This window comes from Zootoca vivipara, chromosome 14 (genome assembly GCF_965207765.1).
Source record: "Zootoca vivipara chromosome 14, rZooViv2.hap1.1, whole genome shotgun sequence".
Classification (NCBI taxonomy): Eukaryota; Metazoa; Chordata; class Lepidosauria; order Squamata; family Lacertidae; genus Zootoca; species Zootoca vivipara.
Window position 1 is genome coordinate 10,406,836 of NC_142597.1, and position 18,023 is coordinate 10,424,858.

The 18,023-nt window shown below is 46.8% G+C and overlaps 1 protein-coding gene and 1 non-coding gene across 4 annotated transcripts in view; one reads left to right on the top strand and one right to left on the bottom strand.

The window, feature by feature from the left end:
• Positions 1-15,572, top strand: part of RNF122 (ring finger protein 122) — a 33,114-nt gene extending 17,542 nt beyond the window's left edge. For 2 of the 3 annotated variants that reach the window (XM_035139858.3, XM_088658268.1), the window contains exons 2-6: positions 2,525-2,681; positions 6,730-6,775; positions 8,566-8,607; positions 10,593-10,675; positions 14,311-15,572. In XM_035139858.3, the coding sequence (XP_034995749.2) occupies positions 2,525-2,681; positions 6,730-6,775; positions 8,566-8,607; positions 10,593-10,675; positions 14,311-14,425 (443 nt within the window). In that variant the 3' untranslated portion in view covers positions 14,426-15,572. The remainder of the gene's footprint in view (positions 1-2,524; positions 2,682-6,729; positions 6,776-8,565; positions 8,608-10,592; positions 10,676-14,310) is intronic. The other variant, XM_035139859.3, reaches the window with a different exon arrangement.
• A 2,231-nt stretch (positions 15,573-17,803) lies between these two features.
• Positions 17,804-17,901, bottom strand: LOC118097445 (small nucleolar RNA U13). The gene has a single exon (XR_004694051.2). It is a non-coding gene; the product is annotated as a small nucleolar RNA U13 (small nucleolar RNA).
• Between the last annotated feature and the right edge of the window lie 122 nt (positions 17,902-18,023).

Sequence of the window (18,023 nt, forward strand, 5' to 3'; positions counted from 1 at the left end):
TAGATTTAGAGACCTTGACTGGTTCAAGGTCCCTGAGTGAGCTTCATGACTGAGTGCGGATTTGAACCCTGACCTCAGAGGCACCATTTCAAAACTTTAACCACTATGCTACACTGCACTGCCTTTGCTGTTTATCATTTCTTTGTGGTCAGTGAAATACTGGGCATTCCTAAGGCTGTGCTTCTACCATTCCTCTTTTACTCCTTTCGGACATTTGGTGAATGTAGGGGAAAGGGGATTGGGATTGTGCCTTTAAGGTGAATCTATCAAATTTGCACTTTCTGAAACCAAGTGAAGTGTCCTTCAAAATTCACACTTGTCCAAATTTTGCAGCCGAACAGTGTTTAGAAAAATGCATATATTGGGAGAATGTGTGCACACAAATGAATATGTTAGTGAAAATAGCATGCAAAAATGCATTATATTGGGGGGAAGAGTTTGCAGAAATGTGTACATTAAACATAGCTTCACACAGAAATGTGTTTATTATGAGAAATGCACACTTAAAATGCTAGTGAATATTCATGACCTTTTTAAAAAAGCAAATTGCTGCAGAAATACGGAGAACATAATTTAAGAGTGGAAAAATGAGAAACGGAGAGAACCATATTGACAGATCCTTGCATCCCGAGCCACTACTGAAAATACCCGATTGCCACCTCCAAAGGGTACAGGAAGAGGATCTCTGACGCAGACCTTAGGGTACCTCCAGATGTCAGTATTTTGCAGGAGAGGTTCAAGTGTATACTGTCCTTTCAAGTGGATTAGCGTGCCCTGTGCCCTAGCCCAACAAATCCATTTTTTTAAAAAACAAACCCTGACATTTTGCAGTTTGGAAAGCGATAGAAGACATCAAGAAGGGTGGGGTGAATGAATTACTAATGGGAAGATGTGCAAATGCCCCTTAAGCAGATTGGGATTAATGCTTATTGTCTTATAAGCTTCCCATAAAAAATGGAATAAATATGATAGTCTGTCCTCCCACTTCATCTTTCTGCAAGGAAATCAAGTTGAATGTGGAATAAATAGGTAATTTGGAGGAGCTCTTGGATTCTGCACAGGTTCATATGGGAGTAGGCAGCCTTTTGACTTAATACTTGTGTTCCCCTTTTCCACAATCCTGTTGAGCTCAAAGTGGCTTATAAGGATAACATAAAAAGCTCCCATCAATGCTTCCTATTTTTGTGATTGTGTGTTTGGATTTTGTTCTTTTGGATGAGGGGTTTTTCTTTCGTTTATCTAAGCAAGGGAATGGTATGTGCTGGGGAAGGTACCTATAATCATCAGGACTAGAAGTTATTCATTGCCTTATTCTCTAGGAGGGATGAGGGAGAAATTCAGTGCATTTTGCCTGGTTTGCGTTCCCCAAACATAGTGAACTGAAGGGCAAGTGTCCTTCAAAATTCACACCTCTTCACCATAGCTGTCAAGTTTTCCCTTTTCTCACGAGGAAGCCTATTCAGCATAAGGGAGTTTCCCTTTAAAAAAGGGAGAATTTGACAGCTATGCTCTTCACAAATTTCAATGCAGTTCTCCAGCCAACATGAACAAAAAGGCTTATGTTTGGGGGAAAGTATGCACAAGAATAATATGCATTTGTGCAAATAGCATTCAAAAAAAATTGCATTATATTAGGACTAGGGCTTGCTGATCAGAAGGTTGGCGGTTTGAATCCCCGCAACGGGGTGAGCTCCCATTGCTCAGTCCCTGCTCCTGCCAACCTAGCAGTTCGAAAGCACGTCAAAGTGCAAGTAGATAAATAGGTACCGCTCCGGCGGGAAGGCAAACAGTGTTTTCGTGCGCTGCTCTGGTTTGCCAGAAGCGGCTTAGTCATGCTGGCCACATGACCTGGAAGCTGTACGCTGGCTCCCTCGGCCAGTAAAGCGAGATGAGCGCCACAACCCCAGAGTCGTCCGTGACTTGACTTAATGGTCAGGGGTCCCTTTACCTTTTATTCTCCACTGTTTAGTTTCGGTCACAGGTTTGATCCCTGTATGGGCTAGCTGCGTAGTCCTGCCTTGCAGCGGGTTTGACTAGATCAGGCGTTGGCAATGTTTTCTGCCCATGGGCCGGATCATTGCTACTGACGCTGGTCCATGGGCTGGACACGCTCCAGACTTGCGCAGAAGCGATTTCCAGCTTCTGGGTATGGGCAGCGCGGTGCCGGAAATCACTTCTGTGCATGCCTGGGGACATGTGCAGAAGCGATTTCCGGCATCTGGGCATGCCCAGACGCTGTGTTCAGCACCACTCTGTGAGTCCCCCGCACCGCGCTCCGCTGGTTTAGCGCAGTGCGGTGCGGGGACTTGCCGAGCGGGTGGCTTGGTGACCGGGCGGCTCATGGGCTGAATAAACAGCTTCCGTGGGCCGCATCCTGGACTAGATGATCCTCAGGATCCCCTCCAGCTCTACAATTCTATGATTCTAAGGAGATCTGTACTGCTGCCTTCCTCTCCTCTCCTGTCTCTCTCCACCCCTGACTCGCATCTTCTTTTTCTCTCCTTTCTACCCTCCTGGCTTCCAGGATGCTTCTGTGGTTTGGGGCTGGTTTACACCAACAAATCTTGCGCGATGCCTCCCATCACATTCCAGGACTTGCCGCTGAATATCTACATGGTGATTTTTGGCACTGGGATCTTCGTCTTTGTGCTCAGCCTCATCTTCTGCTGCTACTTCATTAGGTGAGTCACAGCCCCGAGGGAGATGCTGGATGCAGATGGCGGAGGAGGGAGGAAACGCAAGCCATGCACCTGGGCCTGTGACTGCAGTTGCTTCTCCTTCGCTGCTTTCTAGATAATTTGGGGTCAAAGAGGAAGAGGAGGGGGAGGATTGAAACTTCAAATATTTTTAAACCAAATAGCTCAATCTTTTAAAGGGAAGGACTGCGGCTCGGTGGCAGAACATCTACTTGGCATGCAGAAAGCTCCCAGATGCAATGCCTGTCGTCTCCAGGCAGGGCTGTGTAGAGACCCCTGACCCATGAGAGCAGCTGCCTGTCAGTGTAGGCAACATTGAGCGAGATGGACCAGTGGCCTGGTTCTGTAGGAAGCAGCTTGCTAGTCCTTCCACAAGAACAGAGGTTTCTCAAAGAAAGTTCCCAGGAGCCTTGGAGGTCAGGTGGAAGCCTGTCAAGAATTAGACAAAGCTTGTTGAAACAGATAAGTCCTTAATTGTCCTTTGAATTGCTGTCCCTAACCCAGGGATAGGGAACCTCAATCAGACCCAGGGTCAAATGTGTCCCTATCTGTTTGTTCCTTGAGAGTCTTTCCAGGCCGCGCCACCTACTGGCCCTGCTTTGCACCCTCCTTGCATGTTTTTTCCTGGCAGGAATACTGTATGTCCTTGAACTCTGATAATGTCTGTTGTTTGTCTGGATGGAGAATAGAAGGGGGGTGTAGAAAGAAGCCGATAATAATAACAATAACTATTATTATTATTATTATTATTATTATTATTATTATTATTATTATTTATACCCCATCCATCTGGCTGGGTTTCCCCAGCCACTCTGGGTGTCTCCCAACAGAATATTAAAAATATGATAGGATAGCAAACATTAAAAGCTTCCCTAAACAGGGCTGCCTTCAGATGTCTTCTAAAAGTCAGATAGCTGTTTATTTCTTTGACATCTGACGGGAGGGTGTTCCACAGGGCGGGAGCCACTAGCGAGAAGGCCCTCTGTCTTCTGTGCAAAGGTAAGATTTGCATTCATTACCCTGCCCACTTTTGCCACTGACCCCTGGCAGGCTCCCACATGGCCCTTAGGCTGAACCCAGATGCCCCACCCTCAATCTATAGTCTGATTAACATCAGGTCTCTTTTAAGACCTCAGGCAGAGCTCTCTCTCCTGTCACTTGCCACCTGATCCTTTTAAGTGGAGGGGACACAGACGTGGAAGTTTTGCATGTAAACCACCTGCTCTGCCACCACTCGGGCCCCATCTGTACCACCATACCACTGTCACAGGCATGGCTTTCCCCAAAGAATCCTGGGGTGTATAGTTTGTTACGGGTGCCGAGAGCTGCTAAGAGTCCCCTTCACGGAGCTACAATTTGCAGAGTTCCCTGTGAAGAGAGATTGTTCAAGGCATGAGCAATTGTGCAAATTTCCTAAGGTTGGCCTGGGTTTATTTTTGCCATACTGGTTCTGAGTGTTGCTTCCATGCCCGTTATGAAAGTGCAAGGACGGGTGGGAGTCGGAATGCAATGTTGGATGCAGCTTTTGCCAGAGGAGACTTTGCCCTGTGCCACGTAGGATGTGCAGATTAGTTAGCGAAGGGATGAATTTTGCTCTGTGCCGCGAAGGCCCTGGGCCTCCTCCTGGCTTTAGCCTTGTGGACAATGAGGCTTTTATCTAGTCCCCTGAGCAAATACCAAAAAAAGAAAGAAAGAGAAGGGTTGAGTATGATTTAGAGCTACTTCTTTGCTAAGCCATGCATAGGTCATAACCTCTTAGGGCAGTTCAATCCCCAGGCTGACATGTCATTTCTGGGCAAACAAAGGATGCTCCTCATATTGAGCTTGCAGCCCCCGTTGTATATCCAGATTGGTTGTGGGTGCAAACAATACACAGATGGGTGCAAACAATATGCCAGTTGTGGGGCTTGCAAGATACTTTAAATTCAAGCTCTTTGGAAATCGCACATGGGGGCAAGGTTCCTAAGACATTGGGATAAAATAGAGGTTTGCCTCCCTTTCTCTCTCTTTAAGCACACGAGTCCAGCTGGATCAGGCCAGCAGCCTTCGTAGTTCGGCATCCTGATTCCCAGCCTCTGCTGTTGTGAGACCATAGGCACATAGGAAGCTGCCTTATACCGAGTCAGACCATCTTGGCTCAGTATTGTCTACAGGGACTAGCAGAGGCTCTCCAGAGCCTCTTCAGATGAGGGATTGAACCTGGAACCTTCCGCATTCAAAGCAGATGCTCTGCCACTGAGCTACAGCCTTTCCTCTAAGAATTACTGCCTCTTCCCTGCCATGAATCTACTGTCCATCCCTTTCATTGGGTGATCCCAATGAGAGAGAGGGGGGGGGGAGAGAGAGAGAGCTCTTCCCCACTGCAAATAATTTTGTGAAGCTCTCTTACAACACATGCACAGGCCATTAGACATTTCCCCACCTTAAAATGAAAAAGCTACCCATCCCCCCATTCCTTACTGGAATAACTGGTTTGCCTTGGCACCAGATGTTTATAGTTGTGTGACCACTCCCTTGAGAAACAACCAGCTGAGGAAATTCTGCCAAGCTAAGATGACCAGCTCTTGTCCTCACGAAGCAGGAAATGGCAGGAAGTTGCAGAGGGGAGGGCCTCATTCAGGTGGTAGACAGAGCCATTGTTTCTGGGGGAAAGAAGAGACATGTCTTGCTTCCATCAGCTATTTATAGAAAACTTATTTTTAAACTGTGCATTTGCCTGTAGCCGGGATGTCTAGGAATAGCCAAATGGATGACAAAGAGCCGATTTCTTTCAACTTTTCTTTGGAGCTTCTGTCTCCATCAGAATCCCTAAAGAAAAGACCTAGTCAGTGTTGACTTTTCCCAGGGCAAGCAGCGATGTCTACTTTGAGAGAAAGTTTTAAAGGAGATCTCTCAACCCCCTTCACTGGAAATTTGAATGCTCTTGTTCAGATCGAGTTAGCCACCACTGAAGTTTCGTCAATAATATTTACTGTAGACTTTTTGAGAGCTGAGCATGTTTGTTACATGAGTTTCCTGTATTTACTTTTGCAAGATTTATATAGCACTGAATTTTTAAAAAAAACAAAACAAGGAAGTAAAATTTGCTTTAGAAAATACCCATAAAATCGACAGACTAAAAACAAGTAAGCATAATACAGTGATCAAAATATAGATGGACTAATATGTGTAATAATATCACATGCCTGGGTAGGCCTGCCTAAACTACAATGTTTTCAGTAGGCTTTGGGGGAAAAAATGAAAGCAACTGTCTAATATTAATCGGCCCAATGGACTCTGCAAACTTTGCAAATCACCAGTGTTACATTCCTAAACTAAAAGGCTCAACTGATGCAATCCCAGTCAGAAGATGCGAGCTGCTTTAAAGCGAGCTGTGGAGGAGGGGAGGTTTCTCCTCCGGGCTGAGAGGCTGTGCCGCGTCTCTCTCCTTCTCCGAGGACTCCGCGCCGCGCCTCCTTCTCCTATCCCCAGCCCTGGGTTCCTCTCAGTCAAGCTTCGCCACCAGCGCACGCACCGTGGGACCAGCAAGAGCTGTGCGTGTGCTTGTGGGTGAAGCTCGACTGAGCGGAACCCAGCGCAGGGGAAAGGAGAAGGAGGTGCGGTGCAGAGTCCTCGGAGAAGGAGAGAGACACGGTGCCACTAGCCTATGGCTAAGAAGGGCCTGCGTGGAGGAGCAGCGGGAGGAGGAGTGGCCACAGGCAGCGTCCAGGAGGAGCCCGTGCCATGCTTCCCTTCCTTGGCGCTGCTGCTGCGCTCAGGACAGGCGCAGGCTCCTGGTGGCGAAGAAGAGGCGACGCAGGGGGGGGGGTAAAATGGCTCTCGCTGGGGAATTATTTTTTAAGTGCATAATGGCCATGCCGATCCCCAGACCTTTCGCGGGCCGGATTGGGAGGCCAATTGGGCCGCATCCGGCCCGCGGGCCGTAGTTTGGGGACGGCTGCCTTAGAAGTTGGTGGTCTCTCCTTTATTAGAAGTTTTAAAGCATGTTGGGTTTTTCTTGTTAACTTTAAAAACGTTCCCTTTCCTTCTGCAGTAAACTTCGACATCAGGCACAGAGTGAAAGATTTGGATACAAAGAGGTAACAGGGCTATGACCTGGTTTTAAGTAATTTTTTTTCCTTTTGCTTTCCAAACTATGATCAAGGGAATGGTTTTGTTCCTGAACAGGTATGGGAAGGAGCCGAGATGCCTCTTTCTGGACTTGCCTTAGTGCGCAACAGAAACTGAGAGCAGGAAATCTTTTGCCAATCTTGTATCCCTTGCATAACCATGTAAAGCTGAAATTCTATATACCTGAAGTGAGGAAGCTCTGGCCCACCAAGTGTTGCCATTTCCCTGCAAGGCCATTTTGTGCAAGCTGCAGCCTCCTGCCCTACAAGTGACGCCAGGTGTGGGGCACGTAAAAGCATAGCTTGGTGAAAAGTGGCTTTTCTGGCACCTGCTTCTATGCCCCCATTGCACAGCGCTTCCCAAGCACCTGACAACCAACCAACCAAGCAATCTGAAGGAACAGAGCAATGCAATCTCCCCTTTGGGCAGGGATAGAGGGCAGAGGTATCTCTCTGTCCTGCCAGCCTCTGCCTGCAGAATTACACCGGCCTCATTCAGGTAGTGTGGTAGTACCACTTTCCACCTACCAAACATGGGGAAGTGCCACTGGTAAAGACCCACCAGCAGCAGAAAGACCCAAAATGTCGTGTTCCAGAGGCAGGGAAGGAATATTGAGCCTGCTGTATTGCCAACACATGACAGCATGAGGCCTGGTTATTGTGCCAGTTCCAGGCTGGTGTAGCAACTTGCCTGCCCACCACTACCAACTTCCACTCTGGCTAGCATGCAGAGGCAGTGGTTGGTGTTAGGTGTGCAATATTAATCCTTCCACAACCCTACCTATCAGCATTATGGATGTAAGAAGACAGTTGTTTCCTGTAGTTTTTTTAATTGGAAAAAGGTGGCATTACTAACCATGAAATTGTTAAGTGCCACACTTTTAACATTTGGGTGGAAAGGATGCCAGTACTGCGTGTTCTTGAGGAGCCCCAGGGAAAAAGCACTGGCTGTTTCCATTGTGTCCTGTTTTCATGACAATCTGTGCTGCTTCCGTTCTGCTGCGGGTCAGTTTTCACCAAATGCAGAGTTACTCATCTCTCTGCCATTTGGCGGATTTTGCGTATTTATTCGCATAGATTGGCGAATTCAGTGTAATGAATGAGTAACTACAGTACAGTACTTCCACAACATTCCTTTCAGTGCAAAAGAAACACAATTCAAATCAATTGATGACAATTACGTATCACCAATTGCATATCATTTGTGGGCTGGGGTGGGGGCAAACCGTGAATACCAACAGACTGATATATGTTCCAGATGTGAGATGAATAAGCGAACATCGGCAGTTTCCATCACTTTTCGTCTGAATTCTCCGACATCCCTAATCAGTAGTTTGCAGTTGACCTTCTGCCCACAAACTGCTTCAATGTACACCTTCACTCACCAATGCCTACACATGTCAGACCTCGGTGTGGCTTTTGCAGGGCGCTGCTGTATTGCAGATATGCGCTTGCACAGCAGAAGTTTCCAACGAAGAGTCAAAGCTATGTGCTGATCAGAAAGGACGGAAAAGTTTGAGCAAAGAGAGAAACAATGGGGAAGTTTGCCAAAGCCCGAATTATCTGGGCCAGATCTCCCCACCCAGCAAGTCTGCCTATGTGATTTATGTGGTTTCTGTATAAACCAAGGTTTTCAGTGTTCAGCAGCAGTCACTGTCTGTCTGCACAGTAGTCAGCAGGATTAAAATACATGCCCTGCTCATTCATTTCTGGTGCCCCGATGCTAATCTGCCTCCTTCTCTTTCCTTTCTTCCTCTCAGGTGGTTTTAAAAGGTGATGCCAGAAAGCTAAACTTACATGGGGTGAGTATAGAATCCACTTTGATTGATGAAAGGGGCTGGCTTTTAACCAAAATTTAGAAAGCAAGGCTCCCTTGCAGTTTTTTTCTGGGGCACATTGGGGGAGGGGACATAATAAGAGCCCTGCTGGATCAGGCCAGAGATTTTATGGGAAGCTCAAAATCAGGATCAGAATGCAACAACACTCTCCCCACTTGTGATTCCCAGCAATCGGTGTTCAGAGTCAGTGGAGATAGAATCTCAGAATTGTAGAGTTGGAAGGTACCCCCAAGGGTCATCTAGTCCAACCCCCTGCGATGCAGCAATCTCAACTAAAGCATCCAAGACAGATTGCCATCCAACCTCTGCTTTAAAACATCCATCACCGCCTGAGGGAGCCCATTCACTGTTGAACAGCTCTGACTGTCAGAAAGTTGGAATCTCCTTTCTTGTAACTTGAAGGCATTGGTTCGAGTCCCAGCCTCCGGAGCAGGAGAAAACAAGCTTGCTCCCTCTTCCATGTGACAGCCCTTGAGATATTTGAAGATGGCTATCATATCTCCTCTTAGTCTCCTCTTTTCCAGGTGAAACATACCCAGCTCCTTCAACCGTTTCCTCAAAGCCTTATGAGGAACGGTTGAAGGAGCTGGGTATGTTTCACATGGAAAAGTGATCCTCTTAGTTGCCCTACTCTGCACACATTCCAGCTTGTCAACATCCTTCTTAAATTGTGGTGCCCAGAACTGGGCACAGTATGTAGCTATGATAACCAGTAGCCACTGATAGCTTTAGCCTTCATTAAGCTTTCCCTTAATTGTCTTTTCAAGGCACACTACCTCCAACATTAGAAGCTGTGCCCAGCCATCATGGCTTGTAGCCATTGCTAGGCTCCATGAATTTGTCTAAACCAGGCATCCCCAAACTGCGGCCCCCCAGATGTTTTGGCCTACAACTCCCATGATCCCTAGCTAACAGGACCAGTGGTCGGGGAAGATGGGAACTGTAGTCCAAAACATCTGAGGGCCAAAGTTTGGGGATGCCTGGTCTAAATGCCTTTTAACTCTATTTTGGAGGAGCAAGTGCCATTGCTTTCATTATGTGCTGTGTGAAGAAGCAGCTCCTTTTTCTGTCTTGCATCTTCCAATAGAAGACAAATAAAAACTTGCTGAACACTTACACAGATAAACTGTTATTCAGTGAATATCAGTGAGACTGAAGCAAAATCCCTGGCAGGAAGGAAAGAAGGAACCCTAAAAGAGTAGAGATCGTGTGTTTTTTTTCTTTGCATGCAGGAGGTCCCAGGTTGAATCTTGGGCACCTCATGAGTAGTAAGTGACATGAAAGACCTCTGCCAGAGACTATAAAGAGTTGTTGCCCTTCAGAGGGGGGAAACCAGTCGGGACAGCCACACAACTTTTCTTGGACCAGGGTAGACTCCTCCAGCTGCTGCAGCCCAAATGGAATTTGTCACAGATCCACACAACTCACAGCCCCAGGACAACATTTAGGTCTTGTGAAAGCACCTTGGACTGTGGTAGACACATTTTGTGAGCCAAAATCTGGAGTAGATAAAAGCCCAAACGGATGCCACCTTGGGCCAAGTAAACAAGGGAGCCTTCAAGATCAAGAAAACCTTTAGCAAAACAAGGGTCCCAGTAGGGCTGAATCCCGTTCATAAGATCACAAGAAGCTTGCGGTTTGCTGGGCCACCTGTTGTCTACACTGACTGGCAGCAGCTCTCCAGCATTTGGGAAAGGGGTTCGCCCCAGCCCTGCCCTGAAGATGCCAAGGATTGAACCTGGGACCTTTTGCATGCAAGGCAGATGCACAACCCCTGAGCTATGTCTCTTCCACGGCAACTGGGTCAAATGATTTGGCAGTGCCCCGTTCTAGCTCCTGTTTCTCACCCAGGCCCGTCTTTTGCACTGAGATCTGCTGTGGGTGGGCACACAGGAGACAGCTTTGTAATGTACGCCTCTTCTTCTCCTCCCCCCCCCCTTTCTCCACAGCAGACTTGTGCCGTCTGCCTAGAAGACTTTAAAGTGAAAGATGAGCTGGGAGTGTTGCCATGCCAACATGCCTTCCACAGAAAGTGAGTAGCTGCCAAGGATGGGCCAAATAGCTGCTTTTGTGCCTCTCGGCTTGGCAAGCCGCCCGGTGTTCATTTAACGCCCTTTGGTGCATGCGGCTGGGGAGAGGAGATGGGCACCTTTGCCAAGAGAAAGAGGCGAGGGGAGGGAGCCTGGCTTTTGTTTCTGGAAACCTCTTGGGCTGCGGGGAGGGAGGGCAGCTTTGCGAGACAAGAGGTTGGCAGGAGTAGGCCGAGGCCTGGATCAAACCCGACCGTGACATGCCACAGTTCAGAGCCATTGTCGGCGGTCAGAAGGGAGCCAGGGTTGCACCTATTGTTTGCTTGATGGATTGTTTATTATCCGCTCTGCACTCTAAGGTGGGTTAAAACATCTTCCAAGCCAAGAGTGGGAACAAAAAACCCATCAAAATAAGGGCTACATTTGTTTCAATTGAGGGGGAAATAGTTGAATGTGGGGGGGGGGTGATTTTGGCTGAACCCCTGAACCAAAATAATGGTGTTAAAATGATCGGGGAAGAGGTAAAATGATTTGAAGGAAGGTAGCTTATACTTTTGGCACAAGGGGAATGCCTTCTTTTAAGCTTTCCATTTGTTTTCTTTCTTGTTAACTTTTTTTTTAAGCTGCCAGCTTTACTGTCTGGTTTGCAGCATATTGTCTGTTGCTCCCTCCCCCCCCATCCTTCCTTCTTGGAGGGCTTGTGGGACATTTACGTATTATTTATTTGTTTGTGGCATTTATACCACACCGTCTATTCCCCCCCCCAAAAAAATCTTCTAAGACGGTCCCTTGCCCTTGACCTCCCGATCTAAAACAAAAGACGTAGCATGAAAGGAAAAAGGGAATGGACGGGAGGAGGGGAAAGCAAGCTCAAGCACAAATTGGCAGTTCCGGCTATCTTGCCCTTAATAAAGATCATTCTTTGTCTGGAAACACCCCCCCCCAACTAGATTAGAGCTGGAAACAGAGTTGGTGATGATGTTCCAGACAGGGGGGTCAGGACAACTCCTGCCCTACAGGCCCCATACATACATTTCTTTTAAAGCACATTGCCCTAAAGAATCCCAGGAATTGTAGTTTATTAAGAGTGCTGGGAATTGTAGCTCTGTTGGGGGGGGGTAAACTACAGTTGCCATGAGTCTTTTGTGGGGGGGGGCATGTGCTTCAAATGTGCTTTAAATATTTGTCTCTCCAACAGCTGCCTTGATGGCAGATTGAATCTTCACAGGAGGGGGGGGCTTCATGGAGTTACCCCCTCCCTTCCTCACTAATGTCAGTGTCAAGAGTCCTAGGAGCAAAAGCAGCAGGGCTTTAAAAGCTACATTAAAAACAGAACTGGAGCGAAATTAAAAGGGGAGAAAGTTTTTGGGGTTTTTAAAGGGCTTACCCGCCATGAACATGTTGAGATGGCAAGCTCCCTCCCCTGTCCCTGAAAGTGTTTGGCGGGTAATTTCAGGAGTTGAATTGTAACCTGCAATTGTGACCGCCTCCACTTGACCAGCCTGAAAGTGAGCTTGCAAATGGTGGGTGGGGCAGGCCCCCAACACTGCCGAGCCTCAGGCGAAGTCCCAGCTCAAACAAGAGACCCTCTATAGCAGGGGTAGCCAACAAGGCACGCTTCTTACGTTGATGGACTCCAGCTCTTATCGGCCCTTAGACAGCAAGGTCAATGGTGAGGGGTGAGGGAAGTTGGAGTCTAGCAACATCTGGGTGGCACCAAATTAGTCGCTGCTGCTTTAGAAATATCTTCCTGTCTTTTGGGGGGGGGAGGCATTGGCCAACTCAGGAGGAGACACTGCATCACAGCCCAGATGATGAACACAGGGCAGCTGCTCACAGAGCCCAGAGTCCCCAATTCTAATCCAGGTTGTTATTGATGAATGGTGGCTCCATTATTATCTGTCTGGGCCCATAAACTTGTGTTCAAACCATGCATTAACCCCCTGGCATCCTCTCCACGCAGCAGGTGCCAGAACCCTGGGAGTCAGGCCAAGTGCAGCACCTGCTGTCGCCTGGGGTTAAAATCCCAGCTGGCTTCTGCAGGCAAAGCCTGGCGTTTTCCGGAGAGAAATCGGGAGCCATGGCAAGGCAGTGGGGGTAACAGGGAGTGAGAGACTTGGAGAAGCCAGTGCTAGGATCACTTTGCAGCTCAGCCTGCATTTCCCTGCCTCCCTGCTGGCTGTGATGATGATGATGATGATGATAATAATAATTTTATAATTATTTTTATTTTACATACAGTGGTGCCTCGCTAGACGAATTTAATTCGTTCCACGGGTCTTTTCTTATAACGAAAAATTCGTCTAGCGAATCCCATAGGAATGCATTGAATTTTTTTGAATTTTTTTTTGACCATAGGAACGCATTAATTGAATTTCAATGCATTCCTATGGGAAACCGCGATTCACTAGACGAATTTTTCGTAAAACGAATTCGTCTAGCGAGGCAACCTCCACTAGAAAAAACCTTTCGTTAAGCGGAAATTTTGTTAAGCAGGGCATTCGTTAAGCGAGGCACCACTGTATTATATATTATAATATATTATAATATTATTTATACCCCGCCCATCTGGCTGGGTTTCCCCAGCCACTCTGGGCGGCTTCCAACCAAATATTAAAACAGTACAGCATCAAACATTAAAAACTTCCCCAAACAGGTTGTCTTCAGTTGTCTTCTAAAAGTAAAATAATTGCTTATTGTCTTGACATCTGCTGGGAGGACGTTCCACAGGGCGGGTGCCACTACCGAGAAGGCCCTCTGCCTGGTTCCCTGTAACTTTACTTCTCGCAATGAGGGAACCGCCAGAAGGCCCTCAGTGCTGGATCTCAGTGTCCGGGCTGAATGGTGGGGGTGGAGATGCTCCTTCAGGTATACAGGACCGAGGCCGTTTAGGGATTTAAAGGTCAGTACCAACACCGTGAGGCAGAAGAGGCAGGAAGAGGAGAATTGCAGCAGCTGGGCCACTGGAGGCTCTGACTGCACACTTCCGGGCTCCTGTGGAACCAGAAATGTTGGAAGTGCCATGTACATATGCCAGTTCCCGTGTTGCATGTGTGCTGAGAGCATGCACACGCATGCACAGATCCATAGCATTCTCTGTGCGCCAGGCTATACCTTACCTCATGGCTGGGGAACCCTTCTGATCCCAAGTGCTGCAATTCCTTTGGAGCAACCTCATAGGGGCTGTGTGCCAGTGGTGGGGCAGGGCCATAGGCAAAAATGGGCAGAGGGGTGAATGTGAATGTTGCCTTCAGATGCAACCCCATCAAAGCAAGGTTAGAGGCACTACTAGAGCTCAAGGTCACATTCTAGCCCGGCAAAAAGCAAAGCCAGCAAGGGGACAGAGAATGGGTGTGACTGGGAGGTTCCCAAGGGCCTGATATTTGTGAAGTCCCCCCCACACACACACACCTTTGAGCTAAAACATCATCCTAGAATCGTAGGGTTGGAAAGGACCACAAGGGTCATTCAGTCCAAGCCCCTGCAATGCCACAATCTTTGGCCCAACCCATGGCCTTGAGATTAAGAGTCTCATGCTCTTCTGACTAAGCTATAGCAGCCCAGCTTTTAATGCTGTCAAATTACACCTCTCCCCCCCCCCCCGTCCTGTCCTCCCCCACTTCCATTTTGGCTGCAGGTGCCTCGTGAAATGGCTGGAAGTTCGCTGCGTCTGCCCCATGTGCAACAAGCCCATCGCAGGCCCTGCAGAGCCTCACCAGAGCATTAGCATCCTCTTGGACGAGCTGGTGTGACGTCCAGCCTCCCGCTTCCCTCTAAGCAGACCTTCTACTGACACAGAGGATTGCCTGGGTGCGGGGTCCGCACTAAAACTCGTGCCCCCAGCTGCAGAGACTTCCCACTAGGGACTGTCTCCTCCTTGAAGGAGGAGGCAAAAGGGGAATTGTATCTAGTGCCAACAAGCTGGCCTTGTTGTGCGTCCCCGGCCTGGGGGCAAATTTTGGGGGAAGGTCGGTCAAACCTGTGCCAGGACCTGCATTTGTCTTTGTCCTCCGGCACACAAAAGGGCTTGGGAGCAGAGGACATCTTAACAAGGACAACACAAGTCTCTCGCACTTGGTTTCTACAACAGGACGTTACGATGCCAAGTCTTGAGATCAGAGTCTTCCCTGAAATCAGAACCAATTCCTGGGTTCCCCACCCACCCACCCCTCGGCTCTTTTAGCAGGCCTGATGAACTCTTTCTAGGAAGCCAAATCCCCAACCCCACTTGGGCCCCTCCTTGGAGGGTCCGTTATACGATTAAAATCGGAAGCTTTAGCTTGGGCACCGCCTGATCTAGACCAATCGCAGGGTTCTTCTCCGCAAAACCTAGAGTCCATGTTTACAGTAAGACTTAAATGGAAACCTCCTGGCTGCTGCAGAAGACACTCCCCACCAAAATCCATGTCCACACCGTGAATTTTGAAGCACTCCTGCACTGCTACAAAAGCCAGGGCTTTCCTAAAGGAATCCTGGAACTGTGGTTTGAGGGTATGGAGAATTGTATAGGATACAGCTATAGTTCCCAGAAGCCTTAACAAATTTGAGTTTGCAGGATTCTTTGAGGGGAGCCATGACTGTTCAAAGTGGTGCAAGAGTGCTTTAAATGTAGGGTGTCGATGTGACCTGTGGCCTGCAGAGCACAAAGGTGTTTTTGCCTTTTCCATGTAGCTGCATTAGAAGTGGGGTGGGGGGGAGGTTGTGGGGTGGGGGAGGGGGGCCACACTTTGCCTCTCGTCATTCCTTATGCACAGGTCATGAGGGAGGAGCTAACAAAAGACAGACGTGATTCCCCTCTTTGATTTGAAAGAGGGGTGAGATGTATTTTCTTAAGTGGCCTTTGAACTTTTTCTTCCTGTTTTACCCTTGTACAGAAAAATAAATCTACTTTCTCTGAAACCTGTTGGCTGGTGTTTTGTTTTTGTTTTTTAAAAAAGACCACTGCATTTAGCATCCCTTTTGGATAGGGACCCAGGTGGCGCTGTGGGTAGGCTTGCTGATCAGAAGGTCGTCGGTTCGAATCCCTGCAATGGGTTGAGCTCCCGTTGTTCGGTCCCAGCTCCTGCCCACCTAGCAGTTCGAAAGCACACCAAAGTGCAAGTAGATAAATAGGGACCGCTCTGGTGGGAAGGTAAACGGCGTTTCTGTGCGCTGCTCTGGTTCGCCAGAAGCAGCTTTTATCATGCAGGCCACATGACCCAGAAGCTGTCTGCGGACAAATGCTGGCTCCCTCGGCCTATAGAGCGAGATGAGCGCCACAACCCCAGAGTCGGACACGACTGGACCTGATGGTCAGGGCCCCCTTTACCTATATATATATATATATATATATATATATATATATATATATATATATATATATACCTACATCCTTACACTTTCGAATAATTTAACATTGCAGTGCAATATTTTATATCGCCAAGTACTTTTCTTTGCAATAATAAAAATTAGAGATGTTTATCATGATCATTATTATATATACTCTGCCTTTTCTCTTGACAGGCAGATAAAAAACAAGAATCCCTAAAAACATAGAAAAATACAGTCATTAAAAAATTAATATTAATAGAATTTAAACTACGGTATATACAGGTGAAACTCGGAAAATTAGAATATCATCGAAAAGTGCATTTATTTCAGTAATACAACTTATTATTTTTTATTTTTATTTTAATTATTACAAATGCTTTCTTTTGGACATTCCACAGTAATAAAACAAATAGTTACAATAATATGAAAATAAACAAAAAATAAACATCGCTATTACATTTCATTAATTACATTCCATTTATAATTGACCCGCCTAACAACAAATAATTACAAGTACAACAAATAAAGGCTTGACGTATCTTGCTTTGCATGTCATGCATCTATCTCATATATTGGTTTCACCTTTTAAGTTGCGTACACCTGTACACATAACCTGTTTACAGATAATTACAATAAAAACAGCATGGCACCAGCCCTTTCATTAAAAAAAATAACAGTTAGTTCCCAAAGGCTGTTGGAACAAGAAGGTGGAAGAATAACCAGGAGGGAGCCGATCTGAGATTCAAAGTCTGAGAGCAGTCACTGAGAAGGCCATGTCCCCACCAAGGGCACCTGCCCTATAAGCCTGGACAGACCAAGAGAAGATCTCAAAACCTGGGCAAGATCATTGGGGGAGATGCAGTCTTTCCCAGTCATAAGCAGCACTTAGAATTGCTGGAGGAGCTGTTACAACAATGGGCTTGTATGTTGCTATAACCATCTGGCTGCAGCTCTCATTGTTCCAGCTGAAGTTTCTGACAATGTGCGAAAACCACCCACGCTTACCCAACAGATCAAAAGTTTAATTTTTCTCTTTAGACAAAAAAAAAAACAGAACCACTCAGTATTTACAATACACAATGACAGAAGCCAGCTTTTCCAACCATCAAAACAAAATTGAATTATTCCGCTGGCTTTGCAAGAACGAAACTAAAAATTGCTACCTTCTAAATGAACTACAGTGGTACCTTGGTTCTCAAACGCCTTGGTTCCCAAACACCGAAATCCCAGAAGTGTTCCGGTTTTCAAACATTTTTTGGAAGCCGAACGTCCGATGCAGCTGTCAGCTATTGTTTCCAGGGCACCTGCACCAATCAGAAGCCATGCCTTGGTTTCTAAACATTTCAGAAGTCAAACGGACTTCTGAAACGGATTAAGTTTTGAGAACCAAGGTATTTGGCGCTTTTGTTTTTGCTATTTATTTTCCAGTTTTGTTTTTGAGGCTTTTTCAGTTAATTTGTTTTTGTGACTGTGTGGAACCCAGTTCAGCTACTGATTGATTGTGTGACTGCGGAAATTGATAAAAAGCCCCCCATCCAAACAATGACTATCATCAGTGCAAGTAAGAAAAAAATAATTTTAATTTTTATCATAGTACAGTACATTGATTAGTGCTTTCATTTTATGGATCAATGGTCTTGTTAGAGAGTAAAATTCATGTTGTAGTGGTTTGTTATTAAAAGTCTGGAACAGGTTAGTCCATTTTGCATCACTTTCTATAGGAAATCACACCTTGGTTTTGGAATAGAATTCCAGATCGGATTAAATTTGAGAATGTACTGCTTCCCAAGAAAAGAAGGATATTTATTACAAAAGGTTCAGATCAGAAGGGTACTGTGCCCCGTCGTAACAATTCGGGACGGCACATCTCACGCAGGCGCATGATGACCCACTCATCACATTACAGAACCTGAAGGATCGCAGAAGTGGTTGCGAGCCTGCGTCACCATTAGGTACCGCAGGCTTTGACATTATGGTGACCTCGCACCTAACCCTCCATTTCTTGCCTCTCCTCGCCACTACATGTCTTTTCCTGACGAA